This window comes from Epinephelus fuscoguttatus, linkage group LG23 (genome assembly GCF_011397635.1).
Source record: "Epinephelus fuscoguttatus linkage group LG23, E.fuscoguttatus.final_Chr_v1".
Lineage (NCBI taxonomy): Eukaryota > Metazoa > Chordata > Actinopteri > Perciformes > Serranidae > Epinephelus > Epinephelus fuscoguttatus.
The window spans coordinates 17,605,958-17,624,606 of record NC_064774.1 but is presented as its reverse complement, the minus strand read 5'-3'; the positions used below and the strand labels follow the sequence as shown (position 1 = coordinate 17,624,606).

The 18,649-nt window shown below is 41.7% G+C and overlaps 1 protein-coding gene across 2 annotated transcripts in view; it reads right to left on the bottom strand.

Annotated features, from left to right (window-relative positions):
• Positions 1-18,649, bottom strand: part of si:ch211-200p22.4 (phosphatidylinositol-binding clathrin assembly protein) — a 124,498-nt gene that overhangs the window by 15,169 nt on the left and 90,680 nt on the right. The window contains exons 13-16 of one of the 2 annotated variants that reach the window (XM_049569303.1): positions 17,445-17,555; positions 4,495-4,635; positions 4,048-4,078; positions 3,405-3,537 (exon numbers count right to left, since the gene is read on the bottom strand). In XM_049569303.1, the coding sequence (XP_049425260.1) occupies positions 3,405-3,537; positions 4,048-4,078; positions 4,495-4,635; positions 17,445-17,555 (416 nt within the window). The remainder of the gene's footprint in view (positions 1-3,404; positions 3,538-4,047; positions 4,079-4,494; positions 4,636-17,444; positions 17,556-18,649) is intronic. The other variant, XM_049569304.1, reaches the window with a different exon arrangement.

Here is an 18,649-nt window from a genome sequence, read left to right as displayed (position 1 = left end):
AGAAAAGCAGCACCCTGCTGGTGTCAGACAGTTTACTTAGCACTTGTATAACCGGCGCAGATCATTAGCCCGTAGCACAGAGGTGAGTGGGTTATTTGCGGAAATTGCGGCAAGAACAAAATGGAGTTCTTTTGAAAGAAGTGTCTCCAAAGAACACAGCGAAAGGAAGAAAGAGGTGACAGAGAAAGAGCTGAAGAGGGAGACAGCGAGAGGGAGGTTGGAAGCACATTATAGGAGTCATTAGGACTTGCCTTACTAAACAGGGATAAGTACTTACATAACTAGTATAGAACATTCCATTCTGCATCAGGACGCAACAGGGAAAAAGAGACAAAGACGGAGAGGAGGACAGACAGAGAGGGGAAGGAAAGAGACACGGGAGAGGAGAGAGGATGAGAGAAAGTGACAACGTGAGGGTGGAAGCGAGAATCCAAGAAAATGAGGAGATGATGAAAGAGGGAAGCAAAGAAGAAACGACGAGGTAGGGACCAAGAGAAGGTAAGAGAGAGGAGGAGTGGGAGAATTATGAAGAAATAGGGAGAGGGAGATGTGACAGAGGAAGTGAGGATGAGAGAAGAGCAATTAGACAGAAATGTGGAAAGAAATAGAGGTCAAATAAGAGAATGACGACAGGAAGTAGATAAGAGGGGAAGATGGTGAGGAGAAATAGCGAGAAAAGGTAAAACAGATGGGAAGAAAGAGAGAAGAAAGAAATGTTAGAACCACAACCGTAGACAAAGATGAAGACCAACGGAAATTATATATGAGGGGTCAAAATGCGGATGGACAAATGTCAAAGGCAGCGCGGTGAAAACAGGACGAGCAGATGACAACGCAAACCACAGATGCGATAAAACGAGCCAAGAGGGGAAGGAAGGCGAGTGGATGACAGTGCAAAATAAAAGGAAAGAAACGCATGAAGAGGACAGGCAGGACAGGAAGGAGAGATGAGGAGGAATGACAACAGGGGTGAAGGGGAAAGAAAGAAGGAAAGGACCAACAGCAGAGAGAGAGAGAGAGAGAGAGAGAGAGAGTGGAGAAAAAAAAAGATATTGGGGGGGAAAGGGGAGAAAGAGAGGAAGCGGAGGGTTAGTGACAGTTTGTCCTCGTCAGCCAGAAACTGCTGTCCAGAGATCAGGAGGACAATCAGGAGCTGCCAAGATCAGCACACACACACAGAGCATGCACAGGCAGCTGTATACTGTATCGAGTCAATTCACTCACATACACCCATACTTCCATCTATACTCAGTGAGCATTCACATGCAAGTCCAGCATTCAGTGTGTGCAATAATTGTTGACTTGGTGTTTCATTAGCAAGGTGTCTGCAAGTCACATTCAGATTAATGTACGTCTCTGAAGATCGAAACTAAATACTGAAACCAAGTCTGACATTTTGGGAAACATGCTTACTGTAAGTATGAGTTTAGAAGATTGATACCACTTTCATGTCCAGCCAAACTAGCCATTTCCACAAATTTTTAAGTCTCTGAGCTAAGCTAAGCTAGCCAGCTGTTGGCTGTAGCCAAGAAACAGTCCGGCGTAAAATTCCTCACAAATTTTTATTTTTTTTATTTTTTATTTTTCCTTCATAATTTGGTTTTTGTACAGATGAAACCGACAACATACATCATGTTACTTGGTGAGCTTTATTGGTGAAAGCAGGTGGATTCCGTTCTACAGAGCCAGGTTAGCATTTCCTCCCTGTTTTTAGTCTTTGAGCTAAGTTAAGCTAACCTAACCTCGCAGCTACAGCCCTATATTTAACGAATGGAGAGGAGAGGTTACAGCTGGTACACATGCCGCATTTTCTGCAAATCCATTGTTGTCAGTGAGGATCAAGCAGCAACCTCCGGGGCTGAAAACTGAAATCAATGCGTAAGTGCCAAAATCCAAATTCTACAGCAGATGCCAAACTGTTCAACATGTTTAGAGCCTGGTGCAAAAATGGTTTTGGTCTCTAGAGATAATTTACATTTTTTTAAGACCCAATTTTACGCACAATTAAGAGTGGGGCCACTTTGACTGACAGGGCTGTCTGCGAAGCGTCTAAGATTTAGATTCACCCCTCACTCCTACACAGCTCCACCCTCTCCTCAAAATATTGTCAATTTGGTGGTCAAATGCTGAATATGTGGCTCCGAAACAACAGTCCACAAACCAAAGGCTGACATCACAGTTGCTACGTCCATTAATTTATGCAGTCTATGATGTAAACACACGGAAAGCGCACTTGAAATCTGGAGCGGGCTATTCTCAACTGTGGTTTTGGTGCTCTAGTGTAGGGGTCTTCAATGTTTTTCACGCCAAGGACCCCTTAGCTCAAAGATAGACAGAGCAGAGACCCCAACTACATATACTGTATAAAAACTGAGCTACATACTAGATAATTTTTGAGTCTTCTCTCGTTTACGTTTGTCTGTTGCTCCTAAGTCAGCAGCAATTGTAGCATAGCATGTGACGAGGAGCAACCAAACCCAGCCGATAGATATCTGTCCTGTCTTCCCCAATCATAAGTCTATAATAAATGTGGGTAAGAAGTTGATCATTTTAGTGTAGCGAGACTCAGAGCTTTACATCTAATATACACTTAAAAAAGCAATGTTTGGAAGATCAGCTCTAAACCCAAGATTTTTGAAAAGCTGGCTATGATACGATGCTAGTTATGGTCGCTTAGCAACATCAGACGCAACCTGCCTCCCCACCCTTGAATGTTGGCACATGGTAGCACCCAGCCCAGCCCTTATTGATCTTCTTATCAAACTCTCATGAAGAAAGCACATAAGCATATTTCCCAAAATGACCAACTGCTCCTTTAATACAAAGAATAACAAGCCACAATTTATTAAATACCTTTATGAATTAGTTTAAGACTTAATTTAACTCTTGAAGGCCAAGAATTCAGCCCCCAAACAACAGTTTTCAAAACATTTCCAGGACTTGCAGATGCCTTGGTGGATCCTCATTAAAGATAATTCTGCTCTATTACAACTTGGCTCTTATTTTCATAGCTTTGGCCATCATGTCTGAGATCTTGGAAAGTCACATGGGCAAGAAACATGAGCATTCAGAGACAATCAGACAGATTGTAAACAAGCTCCGCAGTGTACTCAGATTATTGAAACCAGTTTATTTGGGAGGAACACTGGAAGTGAGCACAACCAAAACGTTGGAAATGTTGTTGACTGCTCTTGTTTTTGACCTGCCAAATGTCTTATTTATCTGTTGCCATTTTTACCAGTTAATGTGGTTAGTTAACTGTTACCATCACTGGTAAGACCCAAGTTGTAATAACTGGAATCATCCGTTAAGGCTTTCTGCAGGACTTCAGGATACCTTGATGGATGTTCGTCAAGGCAAACTCAACCTCCCACAGTGTTCAGTGTGTGTATCCGTCTCCTTACCACGTGTTGTACAGGCATGGGCTGTGGGGCCATGGGCGCGGGGCCCCACTGTGTGGTCGACATGGTCTTATTCTGCCAGTTCTGGCCTCCCGTCAGCTTCTTCTCTCCAGGCTGGTTCCACTGCATCTCTGGCCTGGAGAACGACGAGCAGAGCAACAAAAGAAGCTTTTATTTTTTTCCCCACTTGCTCAACCCCGGGCCAGTCTATCAAACAACACCAAAATCATGTCTTGGAAGAAAGAACACGCAGTAGATTTGCTCTATTTACTTGTAGATTCCTTTTACTTTCTTTTATTTTTTATTGTCCCCCGTGAGGCGAATCATGAATTTTAAAGACTAACAATGCTGCAAGTACAGCAGAAACATGAATGGGAGTCTGTGTGCAGCAGTCTCTTGACTTTAACACTCCACAGAAGCACAAACCTAAGCAGTTAAAAGCAATTGAATACTTTATAATAAATTAGATTTTGACTTTAAGCTGTAAAAGTTGTATTTTGGCAGGCTGTGGTTAGGAATCCTGGCAACAGACGAGGGTAACCGTAACAGTAACAGGGAGGTGTATTTATTTTGTCAGTGGATAAATCCTCCGGCCTAGACTATAAGCACAACATTGTAAAGTATCATCACAACTCAAGACACTTACTTCTTGGCTGGGGTCCCACCAAACTGCAGATCTGAGGAAAGATAGGAGGACAGAGAAACTGAGTGATCACAGTTGAAAGAGAGTAAATGAAAGATTTGAATGCAGGTATCTCTACTTTAGATACTCTTGATTTTACGTCACCTGTGTTCTCTCACATGATCTCTTTACTAGTTTGTACTGAGATGTGTTAAATGAAAACTCTCCGTGAGGTCTTGCAAAATTTAACTGACTTAATTCTTAAAAAGGGAAGAAAAAATGTCTTTTGTTTAACAGTGCAAGTCGTTTTATCTATACTCAATGTGTGTATGAATACCTTCAAGGCCGAGCATTTCAAGTATTAAATCACATAAATGTTTAACCATTAAAAACTCTGCAACTTTTTTAGCTTCTTTCCCTCCCCTTTGTCGACACACTCAGCTCCGCGTAAACATGCATCTCGACACTCACTGCCCACGAGGTTGGCCAGAGAGGAGTCGAGGTCGTTGGCTAGCAGCTTTCCTCCATGATGGATGGCCATTTGAGGAGGAGGAAGAGGTGCAGTGTGTGTGGGCATCGTAGGCTTCAACAGGTCTCCTAGAGCATCAAAACCTGAAGGAGAAATGAACTCATGAATGTTAATAAGCTGGGAAACAGAAGAAACAATACATTTTTGATAAGACAGCCTGGCAACAACATCATACAGAGATGAACACATAGAGGTTAGTACGACATACAGTACAGACACATGGACAGAGAGAAGCAATGAAGCACAAACATAAATTATTCGCTATATGCCCTTCATCAAACAGCAATTACCCAATCACAGCTTAGCAAACATTTCAAGAGTTTTGAGGTCTTTTTCATAACTTTTACAAAACCAAAAGCACAACAGTAAAGGCCCGGACACACCAAACCAAAGGACGACTGTTGACTAAGCCTTACGTTGCCTGTGTCTCGGCCAAAAAGTTGCACTTGAACACACCGCAAACACTACCACTAACATCCAACTAGCATGTACGTTCTGTCCCTGGGTGAGAGGAAATAACTCTCTATACCAGTAGGTGGCAGTCTATTAAAAAAGCCGCTTTCACTTAACCACATCCTCTAATGTATGAAAATATGATCCTGGATGCTGGACGAACTGTATCAGAGTGTAGGTTAATGTTAGCGGCTCTGATTCTGTTAGGGCTGTCACATTCTGGTTGGTTCATCGATTGATTGGTCAATATGCTCTATTCGACCAAATCTGCATTGGTTGAGGAGTCACTTGTGTAACTCTGATAAGGCCACTGGTCCACCAAAGAGTTCCTTTTCCCAGCTGAAAATAGCAGTTGTTGGTCAGCACTTGTCATATGTGACAGCTGGTATTTGTGTCTTTTGTCCCGTCCCTTCTCCACTGTGACTAGAAGGCTGGTGACATTGATAAGCGCAACTTTTTACCCAAAGTTAAACATTTTTTAGATCTCTTTTTGATCAGAAAAACAGATTAATAATAACAAAAGTTATTCAGTATGGAATTTATCACTGAATTTATCTGAAGTATCCAAAAACACAGCAGTTCAAGGCTGGAATACAAAGCTTCTGACAGGGGCACAACCACAGTGGAGCAGAATGGCTAACGTTAGCTTCTGGGCTAAAAATAGTGAGTGCTCTGTGACAGGAAAAAAGCGCTTTGGTCAACACACAACACTACCAAGTAGAGTGCACTCAGCACACTGTGGCCGATGAAATTAATCTAAAGATAACGCAGAGGATTTTTTTTTTCCCCCCATCGACCAACGTCTGGTTAACACTTAACACTGCGCCCAAGGCTACTTGCGATAGCGCTATGTTTGTTTAACACATTGATTAGTCCTAATCATAAAAGCTTTTTCTTTTGTAACCAAACTAAAGGCTTTTCAACCAACTCATTGGGCTAACATTAGCTTAAGTAGCTAGCTAGCGACTGAAAGGCTAGTTGCCCACTGCATATTAGTAACCTGCTTTTGTGTTCCTCCATCTGAAATTGAGGACCAATTACACAAAGAATTTTGAGTGGAATGGAAATAGATAGCTTGACAAGCAAAGGCTTAGTTCACTATTCAAATTCTAGCTGCACAAATCTGAAAAACAGTGTGGAAAACTCATGTATGAGATGAAGAGAGCTGAAGAGCAGAAGCAACTAATTTCAAAAGGCATTTTATCCTGATTCTATTAAGAGCCGACTCAACTTTCAGCCCAGTTTTCCCAAACTTTTCACTCACCATTCAACCACTCTGGACGGTTTTGATCTGAGAAATATTGCTGAGCTGTGCCTCCATAATGTGAACTATCAAATCCCACTGTGAGCCTCGCTGTTAATTGAATTCCTCCTGGTCTATTTTTAGCATTTACCTACACGGGCAGAGATTCCTGTTTAAAAGCAGCTACCCAGACTCTACTCTTTTATTACTGCCACGCAGCAGCCTCATTCTATCAGCCTATAAACCCTGACTCAGTAGCTCGGAGCACTTGTTCTAGATGATTGATTTATCTGTTCCTAGCTGTCATGTACACGCGCCGACTTCGAAGGGTGATCAGTTCTGAACATGTATGCGTTTGTGTATTAGAGGCAGTGTGTAAACTGGCCGGTAGGTGCAAATGACAGAGTAATTTCCTGTGTTAGTGTGCGGGTGTGCGTGTAAGTGCCTGTTAACAACTCCCCGTGTCAGCACTCATCCTGCTAATGGCTCCGTATTACTCTGCTGGTAGGAACCTGGAGGTGTGTGTGTGTATTTGGTAGGAGAAGCGGTGAGTAGTGGTAGAAAGAAAGGGAATTTGGAAGTGAAAATGAAAGCCTGACCTCGATAAGATGCATATTTTTTTCTACTATTGTTTCCTCACTTTACCCAGTAACGATTAGGGGTTAAAAAAATCAATACACTGAGACGAGCTGCAGGTACAAAAAGAGGTCAGGAACGAGGCGGCAATACAAAGCCGGAGAGAAACAAAACAAGAACAAGAAAGACGTGAACGCAAGACAACTGTAAACGTACAGCTTCCCTGCAAAACACAGAGGAGGAGGGGAGAGGAAAAAAGAAACAGAGGCAACTCATGGTGGGAAAAAAAGAGGGAGGAATAATATTTAGTTAGGAAGCAGTGTGCAGGTCTGACAGTGGTGCTGACACAAGAGATTCAGAAAACACTTTTCCTGCTAGCTTAGCAGATGGGAGAAAAGGAGGGAGAGGAGGAGAGGCACGCGGAGACAGAAAGAAACGAGAGGGAGGAGAAAGTTAAGGAGAAAAGAGGGGGAAATGAAGAAAGCGGACAAGAGAGCAACCAATATCTTTTTAATTCTCTTGACTCTAATTTCTCTCCCATTGTCGGCATTTCCATTATTGTTGTCAGTGTGATAAAACACTTTGGCAATGTGGGTGATTTTTTGTTTCTTAAACCACTGTGTCAGTAAAGCCCACTGAATTAAATTGAACCAAGAGAGCAATAGAAGAGAGCGGAGATAAAAAGGGGGGAGGGAGGAAGAGAAGGCACAGTGAAACACTCAGTAGATCACACACACACATACACACACACAGCACAGATAGAAGAAGAGGAAAACAGGGAAGGAGGGAATTGGGAGGTGGAGGAGGAAGGTGATGAAGCGAGCACTGAGAGCGCTGTATTGAACTGGGAGGATAATGCTATCAGTGTTAGCTTAGGTGTTTCAGCAGAGGATTTGACAGTCAATGGAGTTTAAGATCAAAGGGAAGGAAGGAAGTAAATCCATGTCAAGGGTTCAATTCCAAAACACTGGCAGGGAGAAATCTGTTACTTACTACTATTAAGTTGGATTATCTAAAGCTCTTTTCACACACGGAATAAGTAGCACTGCCGGCTGCATCTGCTGGTTAATGGAAAGGCTTTTTGTCATTCCTTACGGTTTATACGACGGGATCTATACGTAATAGCTACGCACTGCAAACCTACAATTCTCTAAATGTTACACTGAGGAGCTGTTTGTGAGAATGCAAATGTCTAAATTAGTTGGATCGGACATTAAACAGCAATGAAAATGTCTAACTGGACTCTAACTAACTTCTGGTGGAAAGGGCCAAGGCCAAAATCATTGGACAAATTCAAGGAATGGCAAGAGACACTGTTGTTTCTGACAAAATTACAAACTGTCTACGTGACCGTGGTGCAATCTGTGCCATGTCTAGCCTCCTGCACACTCTACCTAAGCACCACCCCTCACTAGTGATGGCCAAATGAAGCCTTATGAACCACTTTCTTTATTTTCTCACCCCACCAGATGGCCCTCTTGGTTTAAAGATAAAGGCTGAAGGCCTTGCAATGCAGTGTGCTTTCAAACCTTTGTTGAACAGACAGTTCCATCTATTGACTTCAGAAACTAAAGACAGTGGTTCATGAGGCTTCATTTGGCCATCACTACCCCTCACCTAACCCAAGCAGAGTATTTCCAGTAGGTGAGAACGCCTCGGATACAGACAATCTCCTGTTGAGTGCCACATGTGTCAAAGAGAAACTCGGATTGTCAAGAGTTCATGAGAAAACAGCTTCAGTGATGGATTTTAAAACTTTTGCTGCTGTTGGAGCCGCAATTATTGACCACTGTTAAGGCTTTTGCATTGACACGTTTGGCCGCGTCAAGTCATACCACACAGCAATGATGTGCATAACCAGTTAAAATGCGCTGAATTGTGCCAAGTAGCACCTGAGATAGACCTTCTCAAGAGGTGGGCTGACAGTGTACTCGACCACATTCAAGCATGCTGCAGTGACATCCGATGTGCTTCATCATCCTTACTCAGCGGCAGGCGGTGCAGTGGTTAGCGTTTGCATGTTCACCCCGTGTCAGCGTGGGTTTTCTCCAGGTACTCTGGCTTCCTCCCACAGTCCAAAGACATGCAGTTCCCCAGTCTTTTTCAACAAGTGCTTTTTAACATGTACAGTGTGTCTGGATGTAAATCTCAGATTTTACTTAACCCAGACTTTAAAGACACACCTTCAAGCAAGCAGCCTTATTGTATGAAGACACAAGTCCCTGCTGCACTGGGCTGATGCGCCCAGCCCCATCAAGCCAAGCTAGCACGTGTGTGGGAAAAGCCTGACGTGAGTGACAAGGGATGCTCAGCCCCTCTGAAAAACATCAGTTTAATTATTTGACATTAGGCAACAGCAGCTTAGCCTATTTTCCGTTGCACAGTAAATATGCAGTTTGTGGGATTCACTACCTGAAAATCTTTGATACAATGAGTCCTTGATTTCAGGCAGAGGTAGACAAAAGCAGGCTTCTCCTTCCTAGCCGACGAGTATTGATTTTATCTGGTGAAATAACACCTGTAGCTGGCAGATTCATGAGTTTGTTGAAAATGCCATATCTGGCTGACTTTTTAATGTTCCCAGCTGACTCATTTAAAACGACAACCCTTATTAAGGGGCTCTTAAATATGAACTTGATGGCTACATACATGACATCATGCTAAGAGACTGAAGCTAAAAGCTAACAGATTCCAGTCAAAATGTCAGCAGCCCCACGAGCTAATGTTTCAAATGGAAGACACTGACATAATGAAACAGCATTGTTTGGATATTGCAGTGTGGAGCTGGTTAGTCCTTGTGTTATAATAAGGTGAAATGTAAGGTCACACTGTTATTAAATTCTAACACAACCTTTTAACCTTTCTTTTGCATACAAGAGGTGATAATTGAGTGATGCAGTTATTAAAACACTGCTCTTAATAAGAGCATGATGTGCATTTAAACTCTCTGTGTATGCATTTAAACTCGTGCTGCTGCAGCCTTTACGTTAATGTGTTTCAATTTATACTTACTTAGTTAGTCTGACCCCGTAGGATTGCCGTTGCACCTTCATGTTAAATGACTCGAGTGCTTATTAAGAGAGTTACGCAACAATGTGCATGTCAAAGAGGGGCCTTAAATAGTAGCACTAAAGCACAACTGGTTTGCTGGTAAACTCAGCAACACCTTAGTTTTAAATTTATTGTGCAAACAGAGATTAGGGTTGAACATGGGTGAGTTAACATGGATGTGAATAACCTTTTTATGAGGCTTAAGCCCCGTATGATCATGTTTGGGACATGGTGTTGACATGAGCACAGAGAATCAGGTTATTATTATTAATACTAGTATCCCAGTTACTGGCAACTGCAATCTATTTGTGCAAGCACCTGAAAGGTTCACAAAAAAGGGGGCGACAGCAGAGATAGAAAATATTTAACATTACAATTACTACAACTTTACAACTTAACTGCTGATTTCTTCTCTGCTCCAATCACCAATAGCTGTCTGCTCTGAAAGCATGCACCACCTCTCTATCTCACCACACTTTCACTACATACTGAGCTACTCAGGAAAGCATCTTGAAACTACGAAATGTGCCTTTATGAAATAACTGTGTTGCCTAGATATAAGAGAAGCAGCATCATTGCACAGGGCCTGTTGCTGAGCTTCTGTTTCACTTTGCCTCTCAACTCAAGTGTGACATTTGGTTATGTTTGGCCTCTTTGCAGATTTGCAGCCTCTTTAAGTATGGAAAGACAAAACTGCATTTCTTAAGTGCTACAGAAGTGAGACGCTTTCTCTGCCGCTGTTGTGTTTTGGTTACGCCACGTGGCTGGAGCACCTGTGCAGGTAGTCAGAGGCTCTCAATAACCAGGATGGATAAGGTATATACATGCAACAGTGTCTTGGTTTCTTTAAAGCCCAGTTCAGACCAAAGGTTCGTGACGAGACAAAACAGTCAACTAGTTGCAACGCACACGTTCTAAAAACCTGCCGGTTCACACCAATGCAACTAGATGAGATGGTGTATCATCGCTATGCAACAATTCTCTGTACTTCCGTTCTATTTGAAGCTTTTCAGGTTCATTTTGTGGCTGAATATAATTTGTAGCTTCTTAAAATATGAATGAGGATAGTGATAGTGAGATACTGGCTACAGTTGCATTTGTAGTAGTGATGAAAGGACAAATAACAGACACAACAAGCATCAGATGGACTGTATTCATAATAAATACACCACAATAATGTAAGTAAGCAGTGCCAATTAATCAGTCAATGAGAATGTGTGAATGTGTGTGTGAGGGAGTACAAGCACATACAGCGAGCAGCAGGTAGCGACTCACTGTTCGACACCAGCACACAGTGAGGACGTTAATAGAGGGCTCGGTGGGGACAGAGCACCTGCTGCAGCACACACTGTCTGCGTTCATTTTGACTTGATGAGTGGACTTGACTACAAGCTGATTGGCTGAAGAAACAGGTGATGTGCTTTATGTTCTAAAACCAGCCGCCGGCAATTTGACCAGCTGAGTTGCAGGTGACATCATCAGCCGGCAACTTTTCTCTGCAACGTTCTGAAACGGTTTCATCTCATCACGAATCTTTGGTCTGAATTGGACTCAAGAACACACCAGTGGGCATATTCAGGTTCCTGAAAATGGAATATGGTGTTTAAATGCTCCAACACTTACGCAGGATACTCCAGAAACCCGATCATATACAAGTTATTCATGTCCATGTACACGCATGAGCAGAGACTGAGACAATAAATAGCTGAATGTAACAGAATGAAACGGTATAGATATGAGCAGAGACACAGGCACTATTAAATTAAGTTGCAAATCTCAAAATCTGATTTGAAAACCAACTTAATAACTTGATTAAAAATGGGGGAGACTGAATCCCTCTGTGAGGAGAACTACAGTTGATACAGCATTAACAGAAAGATTAATTTGCTCAAATTAAATAAACAACAGCAATCTTCCAAAGAAAACAGAAGCACAACTGTGTTAGAATATGAAGACAAAATCATTGCAGGAACCGTCAAAACAGACAACACAAAACAGATATGAAGGATGGGAAATTCAGAATACATTATAAAGACATCACACATTGTGCACTGCCTGTAAAAAAATAAATAAATAAAATTTCGATATAAAAGCAACAACTACGCCTCCAGCTCTCCGTACACAAATACAGTAAGATACCAGTTAAAAGTGGACAAAAAAAATGGATAAAGAATGCAGACTTTGCAGAGGAAACAGAGGAAGAAGGAGAGAGGACTTTGAATTGTAAGGACAAGGAGGAGAAGGAGGAGAAGGAGGAGGAGGAGAGCAGATGGAAAGGAGTTGCCTGGGTGACTCTTGCCTTGTGAAGTGTGATGGGGAGACGGTGAGGCAAAGACAGAGAGGGAGATGAAATAAATGAAGGGAGGGAGGAAGGAGGAGGAGGGTGGGAACGGTGTGAACAACAACAAAACAAAACAGACGAGTAGTAGCAGACAGATGGGACGGAGCACAATGACAGACGACGTGCGAACAGACGTGGACACACACAGTTACAAACACTAACATATAAAGACACATGTGGACAAAATACAATGCATGGACACACACACACACACACACACACACACACACACACACAGTAGAGTAGCTTCACACACACACACACACACACACACACACACACACACACACACACACACACACACACAGGGATTTTGTGAGATGCTGCCAGTTGCCCAGATGGTGTATTGGTAGTTGTATTGACAGCTTCAGCACAGGCTCTATTAATAGAAGGGAGTTAGTCTGTCCAAAGCCAGGACCAGGCTGCACACCGGAGTCACAAGCCTCCAAATGTTACTTCTGAGCAGAGCACAAGAGTCCGATGGGGTTAAACAAGATTAGAGCAAGCCAGGCAAAAAACGTCAGCCGCTCCTGGAAAGAATCTGCACTATTTAAACATTTGAAAAAAAAAACACAAAAGAAAAACAAGCTTTATTAGGCAAATGTTTGAAGAGGCAACGCTACAGCTGTACAAACGCAACTAATGCTCCTAATAATGATGACAGCGATGCGTCACATGGAAAAGACAACTAATGAAAGCGCTTCAGAGTCCATTTGGAGGATTTTAAGATTTTCCAGATGTATAATTAGCGATCTTGCTCTGAATGATAATACTGTTTCGATTAAGTCATACAAACTTGAACGGCGTGTGCAGCGACTGCTGGTGTGAAACAGCTGGCTGATTAATCCTGGCAAATTTCCAGTAATGCTAATTGATGGGCGGCGGCGGCGCTGTGAAATAATATGCTCTGCTAGATAAAGACAGGCAAAATGTTTGAACCTAAAAAACTGACTGGAGTGAGACTTTAGTTTGGACGAAAAAAGGCAACATTACTGATTGTTGAGAAAGTAGAAAGACACAGAAAGTTGCTAAAGCAATTACTGGTCCAAATGACTATTAGAACGATTTAAGATATTATATCAATGACTGTTTACACCAACGAAAACAAATAACTCTCAGATAAAGGCCCAACATCAACACACCACTTGCCCCAACTAGTTAGCCCTTGCTCCTCCATTTTGTGTGTTCACGTCTAGGTTTGGGGTGTCCCGATTCTTGTCGGGGTAGAGGGGTAAGGCGCAGTGTTCAGGCTACATGACCCTCCAAACAAAGGTTTTTAAACTGAGTGTTTAAGTGAGAAAACATGGCAAGATGGTCGCACAAGCAACAAAAAAACCTACAAATATATTTCCATCATTAACAAAGATTTAACAAATTACAATAACCATTGCTTTATTTTGTTTAATGCTGGTTTAATATATTCTGGTCCTTTTATTTACAAAAAGCGTAAAAAAATAAATAAATAAATCACGAAAAGTATCCAGATGCCTTGATAGCTAACTAGCTAGCTTGCTAACGTTACATTGTTACTGCTGATTTGTCCATGACAGTCCTGCATTTTGACAAATTACTATGTCGCATTACCTCCCTTTATTAGCATATGACGCTCGAAATTTAACTTAAGTCTGGTAGCACTTGTAACCGCAACTCTAATATCAGTGCAGATTGACAGGGTAGGAGCTAGTGTTGCACAGTATACCGGTACTAAAATAGTATCGCGGTACTAGAGTATTCCAAACGGTACTATACTGCATTTGGAAAATACCGGTACTTTGAAACTGATTCAATTCATTAATTTAGTTAATTTATTTTACTCATTTATGCACACAAACGCCTTTCTTGTTCCTATTGGAGCACAATTATTGATTGCACAAGTGGTGTGTATGACAACACCTGTATCAACATTCGCAGCTGGCACACGTGAAAAAAGACAAGAGAAAGTCTGCCTCGCAAAGGGAGACAACACGAGACAACACAAACTTGGTGGGACATTTGAGATACCAAACCGTGACGTCCGTACTGAGGTAATTACCGAACCATGATTTTTTTGGTACCCTTACACCCCTACTATTTATTGTTCTAAAGGTTTGTATCCAAAAGAATTTTTCCTTAGGAAAAGTACCGAAGAGTATCGAAAAGTATCGAAATTCATATTGGTATTGGTACTGAAACAAAGATTTTGGTATCGTGACAACACTAGTAGGAGCACAAGTTTCTAACGTTAGCTTATAGAGCACCAATAGTGGCCTGGTAATGCAGCAGTTTTCTTTCGTGTTAAATGACTTGCTTGAATGATAGCATGAAACTTTAACTGTAACTAGTGATGGCCAAATGAGGCCTCATGAACCACTGTCTTTATTTTCTGAAGCCACCAGATGGCACTGTCTGTTAAACAAAGGTTTAAAAGCACACTTCATTGCAAGTTCTTCAGCCTTTATCTTTAAACCAAGAGCGCCATCTGGTGAGGTCAGAAAATAAAGAAAGTGGTTCATGAGGCTTCATTTGGCCATCACTACCTGTAACAAGGTCTGTATATGTATACCTAAAGGGCATCGACTACCGATGAGGTATCAGGGTCTTGAGAGTTCAACCACTACCCCTTGTAACTCTGTTACGAGGAGCAAAGGGGAACTCGAATACGAAGGGGTGGGGTAAAAAATAAGAGTCGGATTGAGCCAAAGTGGTGCCATTTATTAACAAAGCATTCCACTGAAATTTGAGGAGTATTTTGGCAATATTCAAAATTTCTGTCATTGCCAAAAAATCTGATTAAAAGACCAAAACCAAATATGTAATAGTACATCTCGCAAAACTTTTTTAAGATATTTTTTGGAGTTTCTTGCCTTTATTTTGATGGGGCAGATAACGCGTGAAAGTAGGAGAGAGAGGGAGCAAAGGGCCATGGACATGGTGCGCCCACTCCACCAGGTGAGTCAGTGGGTGCCCCCTCTCAAAATTTTCAGACAATTTCAACATGTCTGTGGCACTTTCACTGTAGCCATGCATCTATAAAAAGGCTACATGATTTTCTAAAACAGCTACATGCTGTAGTTATTACCAAATGTTACTCAGATGGGAAAATAGTGCATCTGTTGGGCACTATTTTCAGTCGTGGATTAATACACATTTGGTGTGCTATTAAGTATTTACAGCAGCACAGACGGTGCGTGTGGGACTGAACCTAAAAATAAAACCTTAAGCGCCCATGACCGTCATGATGAAGGAACAGGTCTCCCAGGGCAACAGTGTGGCTGTGCTTTTAATAGTTTAGTTTAACAGACATAGAGAAATTAGCTACATCAAGGTTTAGCTACAAAGACGATATTTTGGTTTTGGTCTTTTCATAGGATTTATTGACAATAAGAAAAAAAAACAATCTAATATTTTTTTTACTTGTCCTTTAGATTAATTGATGAAGAATCTAACTTCTATAATTCCATCTGAACTCTTACAGTTGAAACCTGCTCTTCTTTCCTAACTTTTTCCTCTCTTGATGATGAAAATAGTACTTAGACGTCCTCTGAGGGTAGTCGCTCTTATCTGCTGGGCCTTGTTTTGGAGCTGTCGATAACTCGCCCTGCCTTAAAATGATATGCTTTGCAGGAATGTCTTGGGACCCGAAAGGGTTGAGAAGTACAGAGATTGATTGTGTCAGTCGCTGAGAGGTTACAAGAAAGTAAGCCAATAAGAGGGCTCGAAGCCAAAGTCCCAGACCTGCAACACTTAAGAGCCATCAGTCTAAAGCTGTTACCTTACCAGGCAGGAAACCACAACAAGAGAAGCTAAAGTGTTTGGAGGCAGGGTTCCTTCACATCGTCTATTCCAGTCAAGACTTCTAGATGTTAGTTTTGTCAATAGATTTTGATGATTTTGATTGGTGATTAAATCATTTATCCCTTTCCGTTTCAGGATCATTTTACAAATGCTGACAAGATCTATTTAACTCGTTTACTATAGGTTCATCTTCTGTAAAATAAATGATTAACTGCTCATATTTGTGGAATTTGCAGACCTGTGAAGGAACCCTGAAAGAAAAGACGAGTAACTGAGGAGAATCTGGACTGGGATCAGTTAACTTTTGGTTCAATCAAATAATAAATAAATGAAGAAGGACACATTTCTAGCACAGATTTTTAAAAGGAGACAATTTTCCTTATCATGCTGTTTTCTCTGGGCTTTCTTACTAGTTTCAAGTTTGTGGAGCCCTGACAAAAAAAAATGTGATGTCACACATGTTCATGCACCAATGAGGATTTAGCGATGTCTACCATATGCTGTCGCTAAAATCTGATCAATTTGCACCCTCACAGCCCTGAAGAAGCAAATTAGTTGAGTTTATCCGGGAGTAAAGCCTTGTCCACACGCACACAGGTATGTTTGTCAAAGGGGTTTTTCCCTTCTTCGTTCTAAAAAAATCCCGTCCACACAGGCATGTTATCGCAACCTCTGTACATCAATATAGCGGAAGAGTAAACATGTCCGCCACTGCACGAAATGTTGCCTCATTTGTGACGCTTCACAAAGGAGATAATTTCAATTCAATTTAATTTATAAAGCCCATTATCACAAATCACAATTTGCCTCAGAGGGCTTTACAGCATACGACATCCCTCTGTCTTTTGAACCCTCACAGCCGATAAGGAAAAACTCCCCCAAAAAACCCTTTATGGGGAAAAAAAAATGGTAGGAACCTCAGATCATGGCGCACACTCTGATTTCACTGGCCAAAAGATCTGTCTACACATCAACGCTGAAAACAGAGTTTCTAAAAATCTTCACCATGGACAGTGTGGTTTGTTTTTAGTGACTTAAAACATAGGGTGCGTGGGGACAAAAAGCCACATTAAAAAAGCTATGTTTACAAAAATACCTGTGTCTGTGTGCACTATGAGAAATTCTACCTACAGATGTTTTTGTTTTCTGATCTTTGACCTGAATTGTTGCGATTTGGAACCAAGTTTTCAGGAGCTTTGCATTAAAATAAAAAATGCAACTTAATATAAAGTTAACTGATCCCTCATCTCTGGGTTGTAGAGTCATGGTTATTGTCATTACGGTATTAAGAGACTGCATGTAAGAGGTCAAACAACACACCCACCCATTAGCAGGAACAACAAGTCGCAGGGAGCTAGTCAGAGGGTTAGTTAAGTGCTATGTTTGTGCTGCCAGCAAAGTGCAAGGGTTTTAGTTCTCAGTCTGTCTGGACAGTCAGACAAAGCTGGCTTTACCGGCTGCAGGTTGTGGACCGTTGTTACTGGGCGTGGAATTATTCCCAAACACAGCATCGAAATCTACAGCCATGGCTGCGGTGGTCTGCTGCAGAGGCTGGCTCTCCAATCCTGGGGGATGCAGTTAAATGTGACCGATTAAAACCCTGTGTGAATGTTTAAGCTGCACGAGATAAGTGTTGGACTATCTGACACAGCTTTGAAATAACTGTAGATATACACATCAAACTGTGATTCAGCCTGGATGGAAATCGGGGCTTTGCTCTGGTGAGGATTCCACCACCTCCCGCTAAACTAATCCCATTAGATTAGAAACATGGACATTACAGTCTCCAGAGTACTGCCATTGTTGTTGCTTAGTAACTTGGGATTGTGTGTAGGCTGTCGGGAATGTCAGGCTTTCAGAGGAGAGTTAAGCCTGTGCACGAGAAAATCCACTGATGCACCTTTTGTCTTTTTGTCTTCATCCACATCCCTGTTGGGGATTAGGGTTTGAAGCCTCAGAGAGCGGTTGTCTTTGTGGAGTCCACGCAACAACAATACGCCACGAAATTCACAAGACACCACTGTGCCTATTGTGGTCTACTGTGACTGTAACAACTAACCTTTCAGGAAACATAACAGTGACTCATAGAGATGATCGAGAATTGACAGCAATTTAACATGGCAGATAGAAAATGGTAAACTGACAGAGTTTGTGTGATGAAGTCACTGTTTTTTAATGTGCTTTACTGGACTAGCGCCTCACATATTATGCACTAAAATATCTCTGAAGCTGGATATTGGATAAGTTGCTATGGCACAAATTAAAATAAGTTTACATCTGGTGAAACACATGCCATGATTTAATGAAATGAGAAAATTGATACCACTCTCGAATCTGTTTTTAAAAGAATACTTCACCCCCCAAATGGCTGCTTGTACATCAATTACTAACCCAGTGTTTCACTGAATTCATGAAGAAAACTTGTAGATGACGACGAATCCATAAACGGATTCAACAGCAAAACTATACCAAAACATCTGGTTAATCAACTCTCACACAACTCGTCCCATTTATCCAGTTGTATGCTCAGTACTTCCCAAACAGACAGCCCTTTGCAACAGAGAACTGAACTAAAAGTGAAACGTATCTCTGCTCTCTTCACAGCCAAACTCCACTGAACAAAACACTGAAGTCACACAAAAACACAAACAAACCAACT